The following is a 20992-nucleotide window of genomic DNA, read 5'->3' as shown; positions in this document are numbered from 1 at the left end:
GATGTTCACCGTGCGGGATATAATATTTAATGAAATATGGACGCGGGATACCAATGAAGGATAGTTTATTTCTTTTCTTCTAAAAATAAAGGACTTTATAGGGGGGGAAAAAGGGAGATTTTTTAATTTTATTGCTTTGAACTTTTACTTTTTTTATACAATTTTTTTTTAGTCACACTAGGGACTTGAAGATCCAACTGTTGGATCATTGTTATAATACCATGCAATACTTCTGTATTGCAGGGTATTATACCTGTAAGTTTGATACTGACAGGCAGCGGATTAGGTCCAGCCCCTAGAAGGACCTAATCGCCTTCCGTAGATGGCAGACCCAAGGCCTTTGTTAGGGCTCGTCCACACGTAACGGAATTGCCATGTTTTTCCGGACGGAATTTCGGCCGGAAAAAACGCAGCAGAAAACAGTAGCAGCATAGTGGATGAGATTTAACAAATCCTATCCACACGCTGCGTAAGATTACCGCACCAAAATTGACTGCGGTGCATATATTTCAGACCGCAGCATGTCAATTCCTGCTACGGAAAGTATGCAGATTTGCTGAGTTTTTCAGAGGAGATGTCTCCATCTCCTAACATTGGAAAAAACACAGCAATTTACGCACCATTTTCTGCCGTAAAGACCGTAGGAAATGGTGTGTTTTTGCTGCAGCGGAAAGCCTTTGTCTTTCAACGGAATGGCTGCAGAAATCGCGTAGCGCGGTGCCGATGTTGTTGTAACTCCTTAAATGCGGCGGTCGCTATTGCCCACCACATTTAAGGGGTTAATCGGTGGGGATCACGGCTGTGATCCCACCCGATGTCTTCCCACAGTACGAAGCCTGCTAGTTGCAGCCAGTACTGAAAAATCCCCGGCTGCAGGGAGTGCCTTTGCACTCTATTACGAGCACACGTAGATTAACGGGCTGCAGGCACAAGGACCAGCGCTGCAGCCCGTTAATCTACGTGGGGTGGTCGGGAAGGGGTTAAAGAAGCTCTGTCACTAGTTGAGTAATGCCCAATCTCCTAGCTAATCAAATAGGCGCTGTCACACTGATAATGCTAGTGAAAATTGTGTGCGAAAAAGTTTATTATTTTAAAAGTTATGAGCTTTTTTCTAAATATGCAAATGAGACTGTTCTAAACAAGTGGGTGTCAATGCCAGCGATTCTCCTGAGTTGGAGCTACCTCACAGCCTCTGACGCTGTCCAATCAGCATGAAGCTGCTTCACACAGTGTGAGAGAGTGGGGCTGGAGGGAAGGGGGATCACTTCAAATAGCCATATCTCTGGCTGTGGACCACCTAGAACAATGGTGGCATATGAAAGATGACTCTTTTTTTTTTTATATCAAACCAATTTTATTGATACGAACACAGAAATGAAATAACACAGTCACATTCACATTTCAATTTTCCAACATCGTATACAATAGTGACAACATATCAGGAAATCCCCAACTTCCCCCCTTTCCCCCCTCCCCGCACGGCCCCCCACTATATCTCCGCCCTTTGTTTCTAGTACCATTCCTGGTCAGAGCACATTTCTCTTATCCAATTTCCCCACCACCCCTTTTTGCTCCAGACTCTATCACCTCCAGTTCCTCAGACGACTCTCGCCCTTAGGCCTCATTTACACGAGCGTGTGCGTTTTGCGCGCGCAAAAAACGCTGCGTTTTGCGCGCGCAAAAGGCACTTGGCAGCTCCGTGTGTCATCCGTGTATGATGCGCGGCTGCGTGATTTTCGCGCAGCCGCCATCATAGAGATGAGGCTAGTCGACGTCCGTCACTGTCCAAGGTGCTGAAAGAGTTAACTGATCGGCAGTAACTCTTTCAGCACCCTCGACAGTGAATGCCGAACACAATATACACCAACCTGTGAATAAAAAAAGACTTTCATACTTACCAAGAACTTCCTGCTTCCCCCAGTCCGGGCTCCCGGCCGTTGCCTTGGTGACGCGTCCCTCTCTTGTCATCCGGCCCCACCTCCCAGGATGACGCCGCAGTCCATGAGACCGCTGCAGCCTGTGATTGGCTGCAGCCTGTGCTTGGCCTGTGATTGGCTGCAGCTGTCACTTGGACTTAACTGTCATCCCGGGAGGTCGGACCGGAGTTATCGGTAAGTCAGAACGTCTTTTTTTTTTTACAGGTTCATGGATTTTCGGAGCGGAAGTCACTGTCCATGGTGCTGAACCAGTTTAACGCTTTCAGCACCGTGGACAGTGACTGTCTCCTGACGTCGCGTACCCGAACATTTTTTACCGGTTTCGGTCAAAACGAGTTTGGTCGAACCCGGTGAAGTTCGGTGCGCTCATCTCGAATTTGACACTCCGTTTGGATGTTTGTAAACAGAATGTTTGTAAACTCCTGTTTACATTCAGGAGTTTGACAGCTCTTGCGCGAATCACGCAGTTCGCACGGAAGTGCTTCCGTGCGGCATGCGTGGTGAGTGCGCGAAAAACGCACGATTATAGAACATGTCGTGAGTTTTTTTCTGCGCACACGCGCTGAGCGCAATTCACGCATCGTCTAAACTGCCCCATTGACTAATATAGGTGCGTACGACATGCGTGCGTCGCACGCGCGTATATTATGTTCGTGTAAATGAGGCCTTATTCTGCTTAGTTCAGGTGACAGCACCTCGGGACAGGCCAACCATCTGCTCCATTGTTTCTCAAATTTTTTTTCCGTACCCCTTTTAGAAAATATCTTATGCTCCATCAGGATATTATAGTTCAACATTCCTACAATTTCCCTCATCCCTGGTGGCTCCGCATCCAGCCAGTGTTTAGCAATGCATTTCCTTGTTTGATATAATATCTTGGCAATTGCCAGGCTTGCCATTCTGTCACTCTCCAATTCTCCCACCGCTCCCAACAACATAACTTTAGGGTCTGCCACCAATTCCCGACCATACACCTGCTTTATCAGATCCAATATTTCCCCCCATAGGGTCCTCAGAGCCTCACATGACCAAAACATATGCAGTATGTCCGCCTTCTCTTCCGTGCACCTAGGACATTTAGCATCCGCTCGAATACCCATCTGTTTTAATACCCACGGGGTGCGGTACACTCTATGTATCAGGAAGAGTTGTGATCTACTCTGCGCTAGACTGAGCGATAAGTGACATGTGGACGCTAATATCTCCTCCCACTCCTCCTCAGTCAATGGACCAACATCCTGTTCCCATTTCGCTTTTACCAGCACCATTGGGTTTCCCAGGTGTTTGGACAGTAAGCTCCTGTACGCCATTGAGATCAAGCCTTTGGTCGTGTCAGCCCTTCCCACATACTCCAGGACCCCAAGAGCACAGACCGTCAGGTCCACCACATGCGCCTGTAAGGCATGACGGATCTGCAAATATTGATAAAACATATTGTGCTCTAGTGGAAATAGGTCTTTCAACTGTTGAAATGATCTCAACCCGTTATCATCATACAAGTGTTGTATTCGTCGAACCCCTGCCAATTCCCATTTTTGCATGCCCTCTAATTGGTATAATTCCCACAGGACCGGATTATGCCATAGAGGAGTATATTTGGTGCACATTCCCACTCCCAGGATCTGTTTGCATTGCCACCATATTTTATGTATCAGGAGTAACGTTGGTTTAGCACTCGCCAATCTCTTAAAAGTATGCGCTTCCAGCCCCTCTAGTGGGTTGAGTCCTCCCCCCAAATATGACAATAAACGTGCACTGGAGCCCCAAGTCTCTGTGTCCTCCCATCCCTTAAATTGTTGGCTCTGGGCAGCCAGGTAGTATATCCAGGCATTTGGCAGCGCTACCCCCCCTTCGTCTTTGGGCAATTGCAATTTCTCCAATTTAATCCTTGGAACCCCTTTTTTCCATACCAGATCCCGAAAGAGATTGTGCAATCGTCTGAACCAGTGTTTAGGTATCCATACTGGGGAGTTATGAAGAATGTATAAAACTTGAGGCATAAGGATCATCTTGATTAGATTAGTCCTCCCCAGAGCAGAGAGCGGGAGCCTGTTCCAGGCATCCACCTTATGTTTCACCTTCAGCAGCAGTGGTGAGACATTCAAAGACATGTAGTCTTGGACCCTAGCCGTCACCTTAACCCCTAGGTACGTAAATTCAGAGACTATCGGAATCCGGAGTCCCCCTCCAGTATCTACAATATTCACCGTGTCAAGTGACTTGGTCCAGTTAATATTTAATCCCGAGAACTCCCCAAACCTTGTGATCGTATCCATTACTACCTGCAGTGTATTCTTAGTGTCCGTCATATATATTAAAATATCGTCTGCATATAATGAAATTTTTTCATCCATTTCCCCATATTGCAAGCCTCTTATGCGCTCCTCCTGTCTTATGAGGCACGCCAGTGGCTCTACCGCCAAGGTGAATAATAATGGTGACAGTGGGCACCCCTGTCGCGTACCCCGGGCCAGTGAAAATTTCTCAGACATTGCACCATTCACCCGTATGCGGGCTGTAGGGGCCACATACAACAGCTGTACCCACTTCACGAAGTTAGGGCCGAATCCCATCTTTTCTATTACCCGCCATAAGTACCCCCACTCCACGCAGTCGAACGCTTTTGCGGCATCTAACGTTAGCACCGCCCTTCCTCCTTGCTCATCCGGTGTCGTCTGAAGATTTAAAAACAGCCGCCTGAGGTTGACCGCCGTCGATTTGGAGGGCATGAACCACGATTGGTCTTCATGTACAACATGTTGTACCACCCTGTTCAGCCGCAGCGCCAATATCTTTGCCAAAATCTTGACATCCGATGTCAACAGGGATATTGGTCTGTAAGACTCCGGTAATTGACTGTCTTTCCCCTCTTTTGGGAGAACCACTATCGTAGCCTCATATAGGGAGTCTGGTAGTTTACCTCTGTCAAAACTATCCTGCAAAGTACTCAAATATTCTGGCGCTAGTTCCGTCCCATATTCCTTATAGATTTCCCCCGGTAACCCATCTGGACCCGGAGCTTTCTCATTTGCCATATCCCTTATCGCCTGTTCCAACTCCTCCAGTGAAATAGGGGCCTCCAAGCTTTCACGGTCCTCCCGGCCCAAGGTAGGCAAATTAATGTTTCCCAGGTACTCGTCCAATTGCTGTGTGTCGTAATGCACTTTGGATGTATATAGGTCAGTGTAAAACCGCTGAAATATGTGCAGGATTTGCCCCGTGTCTGTCTCCACCCGCCCCCCCTCCCCCCTAAGGCCATGAATGTAATTATTACTCCCATGCGGCTTTGCCATCCTAGCGAGTAGTCTCCCCGCCGTTTCCCCTTCTTCATTATATTGCTGTTTAAGGAATAGTCTTTTATTATCCGCCATTGTTAGTTGGTGATTTTTTAACAACGTCTGTGCCTCCACCCAATGTCTAAGTGTCTCCTCGGAGCCCTCTTCTACAGGTCTCCCTTCTGTTTCTGTCACCCGATCCTCTAAACTTTCTCCCAACTGCCTAGATTTAGTTTTAATTCGTTTAATATGCTGAATGAATACTCCTCTCAACCAGGCTTTCATGGCGTCCCATAACACCCCTCGCGGCACTGACTCAGTATTAAAATTAAAATATTCTTTCATCAGGTTCCGTATTTCCCCGCCATCCATCAATCTTAACCAAAACGCATTCAGCTTCCAATTCCCGGGGTTCCTGGTATGCCTTACACCCACTTCCAGTGTCACCGCCATCGGAGAGTGGTCTGACAACGCCCTCTGTAGATATTCTATTTGCACTATGTACGGCACCGCTGAAGCTGAGCATGCTACCAAGTCTATTCGCGAGAGTGACTGAAATGTGGATGATGCACACGAGTACTGCCTCACCCCTGGATGTTTATCTCTCCAAATATCCTGCAGACCCAATTCCTCCATTAATCTTCCAAAGGCGGTCAGATCTCCTCTTTGCCCTCCTCCTCCTCTATGAAACCTATCCAACCCTTCAGCCATCACTGCATTAAAATCCCCCATCACAATTAACGGTACCTCAGGCCACCTGGAGAGTTTCTCCGTAACTCGTTTCAGTACAGTGCTAGAATAAGGCGGAGGGATATACAACACTACCAGAATACACTCCCAGTGATATATAGTACAGTGCACTCCCACATACCTCCCCTCCTCATCAGAAAAGGACGAATGACAGACAAAGGGAAGACTCCTGTGTATCAGCAAACTCACCCCCCTGGAATAAGTCGTATGAAATGAGTGAAACCCATGTGCGATCCAAACTCTCTGCAATAAGGATACAGATTCTCTAGTCAGATGCGTTTCTTGCAGCCCCACTATCAGGGCATTTTGCTGTTTAACCCAGTTAAAGATTGCCTGCCTTTTCCTAGCTTCCCGTATTCCCCGGACGTTCCAGGATAGACACTTAACCGATCCCATCAGGCGTCATATCTTTAAGAAATCTGTTACTCCTCCAGCCTGCTCCAGTCAAGATATTAGGCCGTGCGTGCGTTCCCTCCCTCCTCCCCTCCCCCCCCCAACAAAACCTTCCCTCCGAAAAGGGTCAGAGCGACAGGTGCGGCCATTCTTGTTAAAAGGATACCACCCTGCTGTGTTTCAGACAAGGGTGTTCACCCACTTCGGAAAACTGCATAACAACGTATAATATGCTACAGTCCCGCAAACGCCAACATAGCTCCAGACTTCACCGCCCAGGCGGGCTTTCACGCATCTTCTTCTCCCGCCGGTCTCCGCAACCGTGCCTCATTGCTATCCAGCCATCTTGCAGCCTCTCTGGGGTTCTCAAAGAATGAAGCAGTCCCAAAAGCAACCACCCGCAATTTGGCCGGATACATCATGGAGTATGGTATGGACAAGTTCCTCAGACGTTTCTTTACATCCCAGTATTGCAGCCGCTTCTTCTGTACATCCGCGGAGAAATCCGGATAAAAGGATATTTTGGCGCCATTGATGGAGATATCCTGCCGTTCCCTTGCCTTCCTCCGTATCTTATCTCTGTCCTTGTAGTGCAACAGCTTCACTAAGACCGGTCTCGGGGGCCTCCCCGGTGGTCCCAGTCTGGTAGGTACTCTGTGCGCCCTTTCAACAGCATATAAAGGAGACAGCTCTTCCCGGCCAAACTGCTCCAGCAGCCATTTTTCAAAAAACTCATCCGAGTTATTGCCCTCCGTTTTTTCCGGCACTCCGACCAGACGCACATTGTTTCTGCGTAACCGATTCTCTAAATCATCCGCCTTAGCCTGCAGGGCCACCACCGCCAAGGACTGAGACTGCACATCCCGCTTGAGCTCCGGCAGAACATCTTCCACTTCAGACACTCTCCCCTCAATAACTGTGGTTCTTTCTGCCACTTTCTGTAAGTCATTACGTAACAGCAGTATATCTTCCTTCAGGCTTCCCACCTGCCCGGTCAGCACAGATAAAATTGAGGAGTTCTGCTTTACCGCAGCGAATATATCTGCAAGGGAAGGCTCCTTCACCTTGTCTCTCCTGCTATGCTTTCTGCCTCCATCCTCCTCCACACGCTTGTCCCGCCGCTGACTCCCCAGCTCTTCCTCCTCCTCACTCACCGAGTCCTCTCCCAGCACGGAGTATCTGGAACCTGAGGCCATGCTGTCTGCCTTCCCACTGCCAGCGGCCGGCGTCTTGCCTGCTGCAGATCCGCTCGCACGAGGGGTTCTTGCAAACCTCTCCAGCCTGTCTGCCGCTTCAGACCGCATGTGCCTGCTCCTGCATTCAGTCTCCTCGGCGCCATCTTGCCTTCTCGGCCCCGGACTCACCGGCGGCGTTTTTTGCTTCTTAGAACGGGTCATTGCAGCTGTATTAAGCGGTACCGACTCCTCCAGCCTCCCAGCCTCCAGATTGGTGAATATTACCGGGTAATTCAGGGATAAACAGTACTTTCAGGATGAATACAGCAGGAGCTCCAGCCACACACGTCCTCTTACATCTGCTGCTAGGCCACGCCCCCTGAAAGATGAGACTCTAATCTTTCATATGCCACCAGGATCGCAGGTGTGGCTGTGAAACAACCGGCGGTATCACCAGCTGAAAACACAGTTGGGAATGGAAGCTGTGTACTATATGATCACACTTTGTTGCTGAGCTGGAAAGAGGAGAACTGTCTTGACGATTGGACAGCGTCATACAGAAAACATTACCGTGCCCAGGGTGAAAAGAAAGAGTTGCCTCCATTTGGGAAGTATAGCCAAATTAGCATATTTAGAAAAATGCTCATAAATTTGCAGATAATAAACGCTTTCAAACACAATTTACACTGCAGTTATCAGCATCATAGAGCCCAATACATTAATTAGGAGATAGGGCATTAATAAACCAGTGACAGATCCTCTTTAAGGCTTCGTTCACATCTGCATCAGGGTTCCGTTATGTTGTTCCGTCAGAGCTTCCCATCAGAACGGAACCCTGACTGAAACATACCATAGTCGACTGCGCTATTCATTCCGTCAAAACGACTGAACCCTTGCACAACTGAGACAAATGGAAACCATTTGCACCGGATCCGTCACCATTGCAATCAATGGTGATGCAAACGGAAACCTATGGCTTCCCTTTGTTTCAATCAGGGTTCCGTTCTGACGGGAAGCTCCGACGGAACGCCAAAACGGAACCCTGACGCAGATGTGAACGAAGCCTTAGCAGCATGAAATATTATCGTTGTCGGCAGCACATCTCCATCTCCCTGTGTAAACAGGGAGATGTGCTGCTGACATGATGAAAATGTATGGGGATGAACGATCACAGTAACGATCGCTCGTCCCCATACCTAAGCAATCATTGCTCCTTGTGAAAGGAGCAAACTTGCGCTGATCAACGAGATGTCTCATTGGTCGGCGCACGTTTTCACGGCCCATATCGGCCTGTGTAATAGGACCTAACCCAGGAGAGAAGTTTACAGAGTGCTACAATATTTAACTGCCCTCACCAACATGAGGGAAATACATCTAGGGTGCTTTTTTTTTTTTTATAATTACGAAAATACGATAATACAAATGATCTCATGTCATAAAAGTATATTATCAACATTACCTTTTATTTCCTGCGTACAGGTGAAGATTGCCAAGTTCATGAAGAGCCTGAGCTTTAAGGCCTTGTTGTCTGTCTGAATGAAGGGTTTCTATTTTCCAGTAAAGAAGAGAGATGAGTCTTTAAGGTATTTTATTAGCACTAAAATTGGTGTTTAATTACCAGATATCAGTATAAGGCCTCGTTCACATCTGCGTTGGGGTCCCGTTCTGACGTTCCCTCTGAGCTTTCCGGCAGAATGGGACCCCAACGCAGATGTGAACGAGCCCTTATTCACATATTATACGAAGGCAGTACTGATGAAAAACTAATGACATACTGATGCAATATCTTCCGTAATACGGACATTTACAAATACACTCCTCTGAAAGAGGCCTTATAGTATACTATTAAATAATATTTGAATACATTCTTACATTCTGAAGGACAATCATAACTATATTTTATGAAGTATTGACAAATATAACCCACGTTTATAGAGTTATTACATATTCACTATGTCCCCATTGCAGTAAAGTTCCTAAGAGATGACCAGGTGGCCATATTCTCAATGTAAATGGAAAAAACACTACCTGTTTAACACTGTTGGCATATATGCCAGGAAAATCTCCCAATATATACGCTGATTTGTTCATAGACTTTAATGGGCATACGTATGCCCATAGGATGTCCCTTTTGGCATACCTTTGGCTGGGATAGGTCAGGATCCTGTAGACCCGACTATACTAATAAAACACCATAGACTATGGTTTTCATTAAAACCGTATACTTTTTTTTACAATGGTGGTTAATGGCAGATGTATGCAACTGTATAGACAGACACACAAACACTGAACATGTTATAGTGCAAATGTAGCCTGTCTGGAATTTTAATAAAACAATAATAAATGATCAGTTGTACGTTAGAATGTCTCATTTCTAAATTCTTACTTTATTCAATATGAATATTACATAAAATGACAGATAAAATTTTGTTCTGCTTTTTTAGTATGTATTTTTTCTATAGGACCTTTTATTATTATGTTAACCTACTTTTTTTCTTTCTTGAAATAAATTTGCAAATAAATGGATATGTCAGTAAAAGATAAATGATGTATTGGCAAGTGCATGGCACACTATGACAGGCTGCAGTGTCTGGGCTTACAAAGTACAGATCTGGATGTGAAGCAGAATTGTTTAGCCCTGATGAGATGAGGGATTTAATGAATGGTAACTCTATAAGCCCACATGCATACTAATCTTTCCCTCAGGTAACAGGATGTGATGATTGAAGCTCTCGCCCCCCCCCCCCTCCCCCACTTCATCAGGGTGATTCAATTAACTTGATATATTTGGGAATATTTTGCTGTCACCGTCCAGCATTACAGACACTAATCCCCAACCCACAGATTAATTGATCTAAGATTCTGGCTTGTTATGTCCAAAAAATAAATGCCTTACCAATAGTCTTGTCATAAGAAGCTATAACAAGTGAAAGATGTGAGGGAGGGATTGCCTTGCTTTCAATAGAACACACAGAGATAAATTCTTCTTCTGAGAGGTCAGGGGGGACTGGGCGGTGGGCTTGTAATGCACCAGCAGAAAAGCCGACTTTTCCATGGGATAGATGTGGACTGCTATTTTTGTCTTGGGCATTTAACCCTGAAAAAGGAACAAGATACAGGACACAGGAAATTAAACATATGATTCTTCATACGCAAATCAGGAAATAAAAAACAATAGAAACACAGAAATGTTTGAAAAGTACCACTGTTATTTAACCCCTGAAGGACGTGCCTCATTAAATTTAACGTTTAATTTATAGTTCTTTCTTTTTGTGTGTGGAATAAATGTCAATTCTGCCATAGTATTTATTTTTCTTAGTTCTCAGAACATCATAAATTATGTTTAAAATGTATTCAATGGTCTGTATTGGTTAAGGGAATATAGAATGTATGTATTTTTTTTTTGGGGTTCATTATTTAACAAAAACAGTTTGTATTACAAATAATGGTATGTAAACTTTTTTTGTGTGCTCGGTTTAATTTTTTTTAAACAAATTATTTTATTGAACTTTTCTAGATTTTTTTGTTCCATAAAGGGACTTTTACTTTACAATGTAATTTTTTTTCATTAGAACGCACTGTAAAACCTCTCCTGACTGTGTATGAGGTATGCCCTAACAGGGGATTGCACATGACAGTCCTGGGGGCCTCTGTTTGTTCCACGGTTGTGCCATAAAATTGCTGGCCCTGGAAATTGTCAGCCAGGGCTGAAGATCAGTTACGAGAGAGAGGCATCCAAAGGTTAAACAGCTGTTGCAGACACAGTCGCTGTGCCCCCCGCAGTCACAGTGGCATATAGCATCAAGCACTGTCTCTCAGCGCTGTACATTTATTATGCATTGGCTAAGGGGTTAAATTGTAACTTTAATAAGGCTCTGTTCACACAGTTTTTTTGCAGGCAGCTCAGATTTTTTTAAATGGTTTTGCACCGCACGCGTTTTTGCCACGATTTTCGATGCGGGTATTGCCAAATTTTTTAAGGCGGTTTTCTTTACCTATGTCTTCAACAGACAAAGGGAGAAACCGCGAGAAGCGGCTTTTGCCGAAAAACTCATAAAAAATCGTGGCCAAAAAACGCGTTTATTTCTGTCTCCCATTGATTTTAATTGGGTTTTTGAGGCGGAAAACGCCTCAAGATAGGGCAGGTGGCTTCTTTTTCCCACGTGCGGTTTTTTTGCTTGCGGGGAAAAAAACGCCTCCACCTCCCATTGAAATCAATGGTAGTCAATTTCGGCAGTTTTTTGCCACTGTTTTTGCTGCGGTTTCCGCAGCAAAAAAAACAAAACGGTGTGAACAGGGCCTAATAAGGTACCTATATTTTTATTTTTTCAAAATCTAAGTATCAACACAGAAGTGTGACCCTTTCTGGATAAAAAAAAAAAACAATGGAAATTTATAGTCAGGCACAGCGTCCTGCAGCAATAACAGCTGATCGCCTTGAGTTACAGAAGATGGCTTCTATATAAAAAGCGGTTGACTTTACCACTGCATTTTGATTCAGTAGAAAAACCACACTACATTTAGACTTTATATGTAAAAAAATGGAATTTAAAAAAAAAAAAATTATAATCGTATTTACACTTTGGTTTTGAAAACGTGTTTGTTTTTTTTGACAACCATAGCATGTCTTAGGTTGTGTTCACATCTGCTTTGTGGCTTCCGTTCTAGCGTATACGTCAGAGGACCACAAGAACGCAAGTTAACGTTTCAGTCCCAAAAAACCATTGATTATTGAATTATTATTAGGGTTTTATTTTTGCATCAGTTGTGCTCAGTTAGGATCCGTTCCATCAGATTTCCGTTTTTTCGACTGAAGAAATTCCGTAGTCTGCTACGCTATTAATTTAGTAAAAAATAACGTTTTGTTTTTTACATTGAAATCAATGGATGACGGGTACAAACTGATATGTCATTTGTTTGAATCAGTTATGCATTACGTTTAATGGATCAGTTTTTTTTCTGCACATGCGCAGGCTAAAAATCAAAGCAAGAAAGATGCAAAGATAAAAACGAATCCATTATAAGTGATGACAAACTAACACAAACTGACAGAAAGGAGTCCGTTTTTTTTTTTACTCATCTGGTAAGCTGATCAGTCAAAAACAAACATATTTTACCTTCTGTTGCATTCAGTCTGGCATCAGTCAGTCTGTCAGATTTTTTTAATTTCAACGGATCCGCTAAAATGGATGCCACAATGCAGATGTGAACGAAGACTGATCCATCATGGTTGTTGCTGTTTTTCCCCCATTGACTTTCCTCATCGACTTGAATGGGGAAAGACAGCGGTACAGAAAATCGCATGTAACATACACGCTGGTGGTCTCTAACATAAAAAGCGAACCAGAAACGCACGAAAATTAGTTTTTGCTGCATTTTATTGGGGTAGTTTTCACTTTTTTTGTAATCAGATGGTGAGTTCCTATCTGTAGCAATGTGAGTTCTGTATATCTGAAAATATTCTAACAAGTTTCATGCTCTTTTCATAGCACTACATTTGTGACGTGTCTTAGATCCTGTGGACAACTAAGGAACAGGCATACCCTTATAAGTATCATTTTGATATATTCACACAGTAAATCTAAGGGTATGTTCACACGGCAACGCCAAATATGTCAGGCGAAAACAGCTCCTGAATTTCAGACGTTTTGACAAGTGCAGGCGGTTTTCGCCGCGTCCATTACGGACGTAATTGGAGCTGTTTTTCAATGGAGTCAATGAAAAAAGGCTCCAATTACGTCCCAAGAAGTGACATGCACTTCTTTGAGGCGGGCGTCTTTTAACAGCGGTGCGTAAAAACAAAAGGCCGTCTGCACAGAACACCATAAGACCCATTGAATTCAATGGGCAGATGTTTGCAAATGGTTTGTAGCCGTTTTTTCGGGCGTAATTCGAGGCGTAAAACGCCTGAATTACGTCCGTAAATGGGGCGTGTAAACATACCCTAAATTTTACAGTCTGAATAATCAATGGTTAATTCCTAATTAAAATATACTGTAGTTATCAGTATACATATGATTTGTGATAAAAATAGCTCTGCGTTAATGACAATATGAATTAATGGCAGTGGGATGAACTTCCTCTGACAATGATCTCTTGTAATCCTTCAAAGCCTATTAGGACTCGGCTTTTCTGAAGCTTCTGTAGACTTCTTTCTAGGAAATTATTTGTGTCGTACATTACAAGACTATTGGAAGTAATTTAGAACAATGTACTCGGAGATAGAGTTTTGACATTTTACTACGTTGTCAGAATACTAACATATCTGTTGTATTGAATTGCTGCGTACAGAAACACATGGCTGTGGGTTGGATAACATTACAGTTGGCCTGTGAAGAATCAAACCAATGTAGCCTTCCAGTAAAATTATTCTGCTATTAATACGAGGCGCCTTTTCTTACTATTTTGTATTCCTATACAGAAGGTTTACAGTACGCTACATACAGTGTATATATATATATGCTCTGTGTACCTTGACCATAAGATAAGAACAGAGTGAGTAGTTTTCTGCTATGTTTCAGTGCCCGGCTTGAGTATTTTGATTTCTGTAAACTTTCATGAAAGCAAGCAAAAGTATCTAACACATCCAGAGGAACACATGTAAGTGCTTTTACCGGCTTGCCATCTGTAATGAGAGGAAAACAGGGTTTATATACAATATTTTAATAGGCATATGCATTCATTTTTTCTAGATTTACTAATTTACTAGGATTTTTCAGATTGTTGCATTGTGAAACCTGTTCAGGACGAAGTCATTTTTTGTTTTCTCGTTTTTCACTCCCCGCCTTCCAAGAGCCATAACGTTTTATAAATTTTTCCGTCAATGGAGTGGTGTGAAGGCTTATTTTTTTGCGGAAGGAATTTTAGTTTCTATTGGCACTATTTAAAGTACCATAGAATGTACTAGGAAACGGCTAAAAAAATATTTGTGGGCAATATAAGTTTATGTTTTACTACTTTTACAAAACAAACTATTTGTTTAAAAAAAATTGTTTGTGTCACCACATTCTGAGAGCCATACCGTGCGAGTTAAATAATGTTATATTGTAGTAGTTCAGACTTTTATGAACAAAACAAATTTTGGTTATTTTTCTTACATGTTTATATTACTTAAGAGGAAAAATGGGAAAAGGGATGTTTCTTGAACTTTTAATATTTTTTTATTTTTTGTACACTATGAAAACGTTAACTTTTTTTTTGTATGCTTTATATTAGTCCCCCTAGGGGATTTGAACCAGCGATTGTCAGATTACTGGTACAATACACTACAATATTAATGTATTGCAGAATATTGTAATTTTTACACGCTTCTGTTAAGCCCTGCCAGAGACAGCACTTAACAGAGGTAGAAAGGAGGCAGACCTGGCCCCGGGCTGCCATGACAACCATCAGCACCCCGCAATCTTGTTGCCGGGGGGGCGATCCCCTCTAACTGTTCAGATGCAAAGGTCGCTATTGACCGCAGCATCTAAGTGGTTACACCACCAGGATCAGACCAGCAGATGACACGACTCCCCAAACCATCACTGACTGTGGAAACTTCATACTGGACCGCAAGCAACTTGGATTGAGTGCCTCTCCATTCTTCCTCCAGACTTTGGGGCTTTGATTTTCAAATGAAATGCAAAATTTACTGTCATCTGAAAACAGGACTTTGGACCACTGAGCAACAGTGTTGGTCCACTGTGTTATATAAAGTCCAGAGTCAACGCCGCCATCTACCAGGAAATTTTAGAGCACTTCATGCTTCCCTCTGCTGACAAGCTTTATGGAGATGCGGATTTCATTTTCCAGCAGGATTTGGCACCTGCCCACACTGCCAAATGTACCAATAGCTGGTATAATAACCACAGCATCACTGTGCTTGATTGGCCAGCAAACTCACCTGACCTAAACCCCATAGAGAATCTATGAAGTATTGTCAAGAGGAAGATGAGACACCAGACCCAACAATGCAGACGAGCTGTAGGCCGCTATCAAAGCAACCTGGGCTTCCAGAACACCTCAGCAGTGCCACAGGCTGATCGCCTCCATGCCACGCCATATTGATGCAGTAATTCATGCAAAAGGAGCCCCGACCAAGTATTGAGTGCATATACTGTACATACTTTTCAGTGGGCCAACATTTCGGTATTAAAAATCATTTTTGAAATTGGGTTTATATAATATTCTAATTTTCAGAGGCACTACATTTAGGGTTTTCATTAACTGTTAGCCATAATCATCAACATTAAAAGAAAAAATATATGGAAATGGATCACCCTGTGTGTAATGAATCTATATAATATAGGAGTTTTACTTTTTGAATTGAAATACTGAAATAAATTAACCTTTTGATGATATTCTAATTCATTGAGAAGGACTAGTATAAGGTCTAATAGGGTCATCCTACAAAAGGTAACATTATTCTTTGGTAAAATGCTGGTCTCAGGGATCATTACCATGTATATTGTTTGAGAAATATTATCCTCACACATATGTATATACATTTCAGTTCTTTGTGTAATATACTGATATATATAACAAGTTCTTTGTTCATGTCGGACACACCTATGGAAGACACCGCCCCCTGGAATTCAAGAAGAGTGAGTCTGAGAAGTTACAGCTGAGAAACCGGTGGGGGGCTTGGGCACTCCCACATCTCTGGGGAGGAGGCATGTGTCTTTCTGTGTTTCTTTGTTCTGAATAAAAAGTTTTTCAGTCTTCCTCCTGGCTGACAGAGGGAAGTTGTGTACCAAACATCTTTGGCTAGTTTACTTCTTTCCAGACAAGACTTCAGCTTTCAATTTACAGAGTTGGTTATTCGGTGTGAAATACGGACCTGACATTGGCACTTCTGCATAAAGAGACTGTGAAAGAACCCTCTTTCCAGCAACGATGGGGGTTGGTGGGGTAAAGTCCTGCATTGTCTTCATTCTGATGGCTTGTGTACTCTGTTTTGTGCAGGGCCATAATGAGGTACATGTGGCCTTAATGTACCTCCATACGCCTACATTGAATGTATTACTACAGAGGAATTCTCCCCTATATGCTATATTTATATGCCTAATTTTATAAATATATGATGTATACATATGATAAATTTAAGCATGGGATTATTACTGTTTTCTCTAATCCAGTATTATCTATGAATTAAGTCAAATACTAAATAAATGAATGAAAATGAATATTAAATTTAAAAATATACAATAACTTCTATGGGAAGTACATCAACCACAAAAAGGTCTTGGGATTTCTTATGCCTGTCTAAGGATGTGCAGTAAGTGTAAAGTGTCATTTCGTGCATTCACCATGACTCCTTTCAACTATAGCACAGTTTAATGCTTGGAAATGGTTTGGGTAACAATGGGAATTTAATGATAATCTACTCTCTATTTTATCAATCTCCATTTGATGGTAGTAGTCATATGGCAATATATCAAGCAAATACCACAAACTGTCATCCAGTGGTTAAAGTGGTTATATAAAATAGTCTGCTTCATATAAACAATACAGTGGTCTAGACAGAACATTGCGTGGTTTATTTGCTTTGGATACAAATACATGTCGCATAAAGAGATGTAGCTCAGCTCTGACCTGTATGAACAATGTTTCCTCTCTGATCAATATCGGCTCCAGAGTTCCTCACTTTATTACGGATTGTGCCAACATGCGGTTGTTTTCCGATGTAATTCCTGCAATGCATCTAAAGAGCAAACGAGAACAGAGAACATTTCTGAAGTCTTATGTTAACAAATCGTTTTAGCAATTTATGATGTGCATGTTCTTCAAATACCATAATAGCAATGTTGCTTTATAGATAATCCAGTGTGGGAGAAGACAGACTGATGTTAATCTTCTCCTTCAGAAAAAATATCATAACTACAATTTATGTTGTACAGAGAAATGTGTTATGTTCGTTTTATGTTAAATAGAAGGAAAGATTATTGGAAATAATATTTTATCAAAAAGTGGAAATACAAAGAGGACAACTGAAAACATTTCTTATATTCAATTATTTTCTTTATATATGGCATGTAAAAAAGTAATTGCATTGCAAGACCATAAACCTAAAACAAGATGACAATAATAAACATGATTACCCATAGAACGTAGAGACAGCAAAGGAATATAAACTAAATGTTTATATATTCAGAAATTGGAAATCATGAAGAGTTGTGATGTACATATTAGACCTAGTTCACATCTGTGTTGGAGGCTCCGTTAGGGGCCTCGGTCGCAGATTCTTCTGAAAAAAATGGAAACAATAGTGCAGCAGTTAAACCCCGGACACCACAACGGAAAGCCGACGGAACCCATTAAAGTCAATGGATTCCGTTGGCCGCTGGTGGTGTTCATGGTGTAACGGAACCTGTGCTACCGGTTATTTCCTTGTTCTGCTCCTCTGATGGAGCAGTACAACAGAATGACCAGAACAGGTGTGAACATAGCCTTACAATTCAACTAGACTGTGTCCTATTTATACTGACTAAGGCCTCATGCACACGACCGTATTTTTTCACACCCGTAAATACTGGCGTAAATACGGGTCCGGTGTCACACGTATTCCACCCGTTTTGCACCAGTATTTACGAACCCGTGCTCGTAAATATGGGTCCGGTGTCACACGTATTCCACCCGTATTTACGAGCACGTTTTTGGCAGCAAAATAGCACTGCACTAATCGGCAGCCCCTTCTCTCTATCAGTGCAGGATAGAGAGAAGGGACAGCCTTTTCTGTAATAAAAGTTAAAGAAATTCATACTTACCCGGCCGTTGTCTTGGTGACGCGTCCCTCTCTTCACATCCAGCCCGACATCCCTGGATGACGCGGCAGTCCATGTGACCGCTGCAGCCTGTGATTGACCTGTGATTGGCTGCAGCGGTCACATGGCCTGAAACGTCATCCAGGACGTCGGCCCGGATGTCGAGAGGGACGCGTCACCAAGGCAACGGGCGGGAGACCGGACTGGAGGAAGCAGGAAGTTGTCGGTAAGTATGAACGTCTTTTATTTTTATTTTTTACAGGATAGGGGATACATGTCTTTTGTTTATGGCAGAGCGGGGAGATACCTCCCCGCTCTGCCATAGTTTTCATTGTAGTCCCGGCGGTAGTTACGCCACTGGGCTGTGGCCTGCAGACCGGGTAGTCCCCTGACCTCGCCTCACCTCGCAACGCTCCCGTAATCACGGGTGAACACACGCAGCCACCCATGATTACGGGAGCCCCATAGACTTCTATGGGATGCCCGTGCCGTTATTACGGCATGAAATAGGGCATGTTCTATCTTTTTTAACGGCACGGGTACCTTCCCGTGAGCAAACGGGAAGGTACCCGTGGCTAACAGAAGCCTATGAGCCCGTTATTGCGGGTCGTAATAACGACCCGCAATAACGGGTGTTTTTACGGTCGTGTGCATGAGGCCTAAGAATGTTTAAATTCCACTTACTCCTTATTTTTTTTTTATTCACTACGTATCTCAAGGTTTAATTTAAATTCCAATAATCTGTCAATTTTCCTCATATTTGAATAGATTTTGAATAGTATCCAATCTTACTGGCTATCATCAGTTCCATTGAAAAGTCATAATGTATAGTCTTAATACCCTCTATTATATCTGGAATCTTACTACTTTTCCCATTTTTGACTATATATAATCTAGCATGGCAAAGCATCTAATATTGGAGGCCATAACTATAGCTTCCGATGGATAATCCTCCAGGCCTAAGGATAACAATGCATTTGCTGGATTCCATTGTGATGGATACCTTCAAATGAAACCATATACTTCCAACCAAAATGGATGAATGCTACTATAAGACCACCATCTACACATATGAGTACCCCACCTCTCTTCCTCATCTCCAACATTCTTTATTAGTGTTTTAAGATCTTTAAGACATACAATGTGGGGTATAATACTATAAAATAATATTTATAATAATAATGTTCTAAATTAGATATTAACAAACTTTTTGTGGTCCGAAGGGCACAATCGTCAGATTATACTACTTGAAAGAGTCGCAATAACATTTTGAGATAGTGTATATTGTAAATATAGAGCACATTTAGGGCCGATTGCTTGTATTTCTCTCCTCTATCTGCCCTCTCTTCTATCACCTGTAGGTAATGGTCAGACGAAGTGACGTCAGAGGTGTAGTTAGGGGGAATCAGGTGGGGCATGTGCCCGGGCGCCACTAGGAGGGAAGGAAGGGGGGGGCTGCCGCTACTACTGCGGCTACTACGGGGCTCGTGCTGCTCGGCCCATAATGTACCGGGCTAGTAGCACGGGCCCGCTCATTTCCGGATGCATCGCCTGCACCAGGCATCCGGGGCCCCCGGGCGACTGCCACATTCAATTGTATCTGCGTTTTTAGGAAGCAGATACAGTTTCATACTATGGTGGAAGGAGCTAGCTCCCTGCTCTGCCATTCACTAGGTGCTGGGACAGGATCCCTGCGCAGGCCAACACGATGACGTCAATGGATCGCGCCGGCCTACGAAAAGATCCCGTCTCATAAGCTGCTGAGGAGGCTGTGTAGCTGCTCCATTCGTCCCGGGAACAGGGCTAGGTGAGTACAAGTTTTTTTTTTATTTGTTTGAGGGCTGTGTGGCAGTATCTACAAGGGGGGCTGTGTGGCAGTACCTACAAGGGGGGCTGTGTGGCAGTACCTACAAGGGGGGGGATGTGTGGCAGTACCTACTAGGGGGCTAGGTGGCAGTATCTACAAGGGGGCTAGGTGGCAGTATCTACATGGGGGGTTGTGTGGCAGTATCCACAAGGGGGGCTGTGTGGCAGTATCCACAAGGGGGGCTGTGTGGCAGTATCCACAAGGGGGGCTGTGTGGCAGTATCCACAAGGGGGGCTGTGTGGCAGTATCTACAAGGGGAGGCTGTTCATTATGTCACCATATAGTTTCATTAGCCTCAGTTTTAGTCAGGCACACTGACCTCTTTTATTTAATTTATTGCTATGTTAACTACATTATATAAGCATATTGCTTGTAAGTACAAATGGTTTTATGCTCGATACATAAAAACCAAATGTAAAAAGAATTACACCTCATTGGTAGAGAAAGCAAACATGGCGAGGGGAAAAGAAAATAAGTTTGGGGGGCGCCAAACGGAAGGAATCTTTGCCCCGTTTGTAGGAGAACCTAGCTGCGCCTCTGAGTGGAGTACACATGATTGCAGGTTAAGACTAAAAAAAGTTAGTCTGTAACCATGGTAACACATCGGTTTAAATAGGAGCCAGGTACACAAAAAAGTAGGATATTTTGAACCAATATGCAGTGTTGTGACCTAGCAACATTATATTATCTCATAGTCAAAGCCCTGTGTCAAATCCATATCCAAAGGCTAGTGTCATTGGCAAACATGTGAAATGCAATGTAATGGCCTGCTGTAGTTTGTCATAGCCCAAAAAAATATGCCAATTTTACTGCTTTGACAGTACTGCATGCTGCCAATGGTGCAGCAGTA

At 43.3% G+C, this 20992-nt stretch overlaps 1 protein-coding gene across 2 annotated transcripts in view; it reads right to left on the bottom strand.

Moving 5' to 3' along the window:
• Nucleotides 1–20992, bottom strand: part of CFAP54 (cilia and flagella associated protein 54) — a 360575-nt gene that overhangs the window by 123426 nt on the left and 216157 nt on the right. For both annotated transcript variants that reach the window (XM_075856765.1, XM_075856766.1), the window contains exons 40-43: nucleotides 17107–17215; nucleotides 14003–14155; nucleotides 10427–10627; nucleotides 8990–9077 (exon numbers count right to left, since the gene is read on the bottom strand). In XM_075856765.1, the coding sequence (XP_075712880.1) occupies nucleotides 8990–9077; nucleotides 10427–10627; nucleotides 14003–14155; nucleotides 17107–17215 (551 nt within the window). The remainder of the gene's footprint in view (nucleotides 1–8989; nucleotides 9078–10426; nucleotides 10628–14002; nucleotides 14156–17106; nucleotides 17216–20992) is intronic.

This window comes from Rhinoderma darwinii, chromosome 3 (genome assembly GCF_050947455.1).
Source record: "Rhinoderma darwinii isolate aRhiDar2 chromosome 3, aRhiDar2.hap1, whole genome shotgun sequence".
NCBI lineage: Eukaryota > Metazoa > Chordata > Amphibia > Anura > Rhinodermatidae > Rhinoderma > Rhinoderma darwinii.
This window is presented reverse-complemented; position numbering and strand designations above follow the sequence as displayed.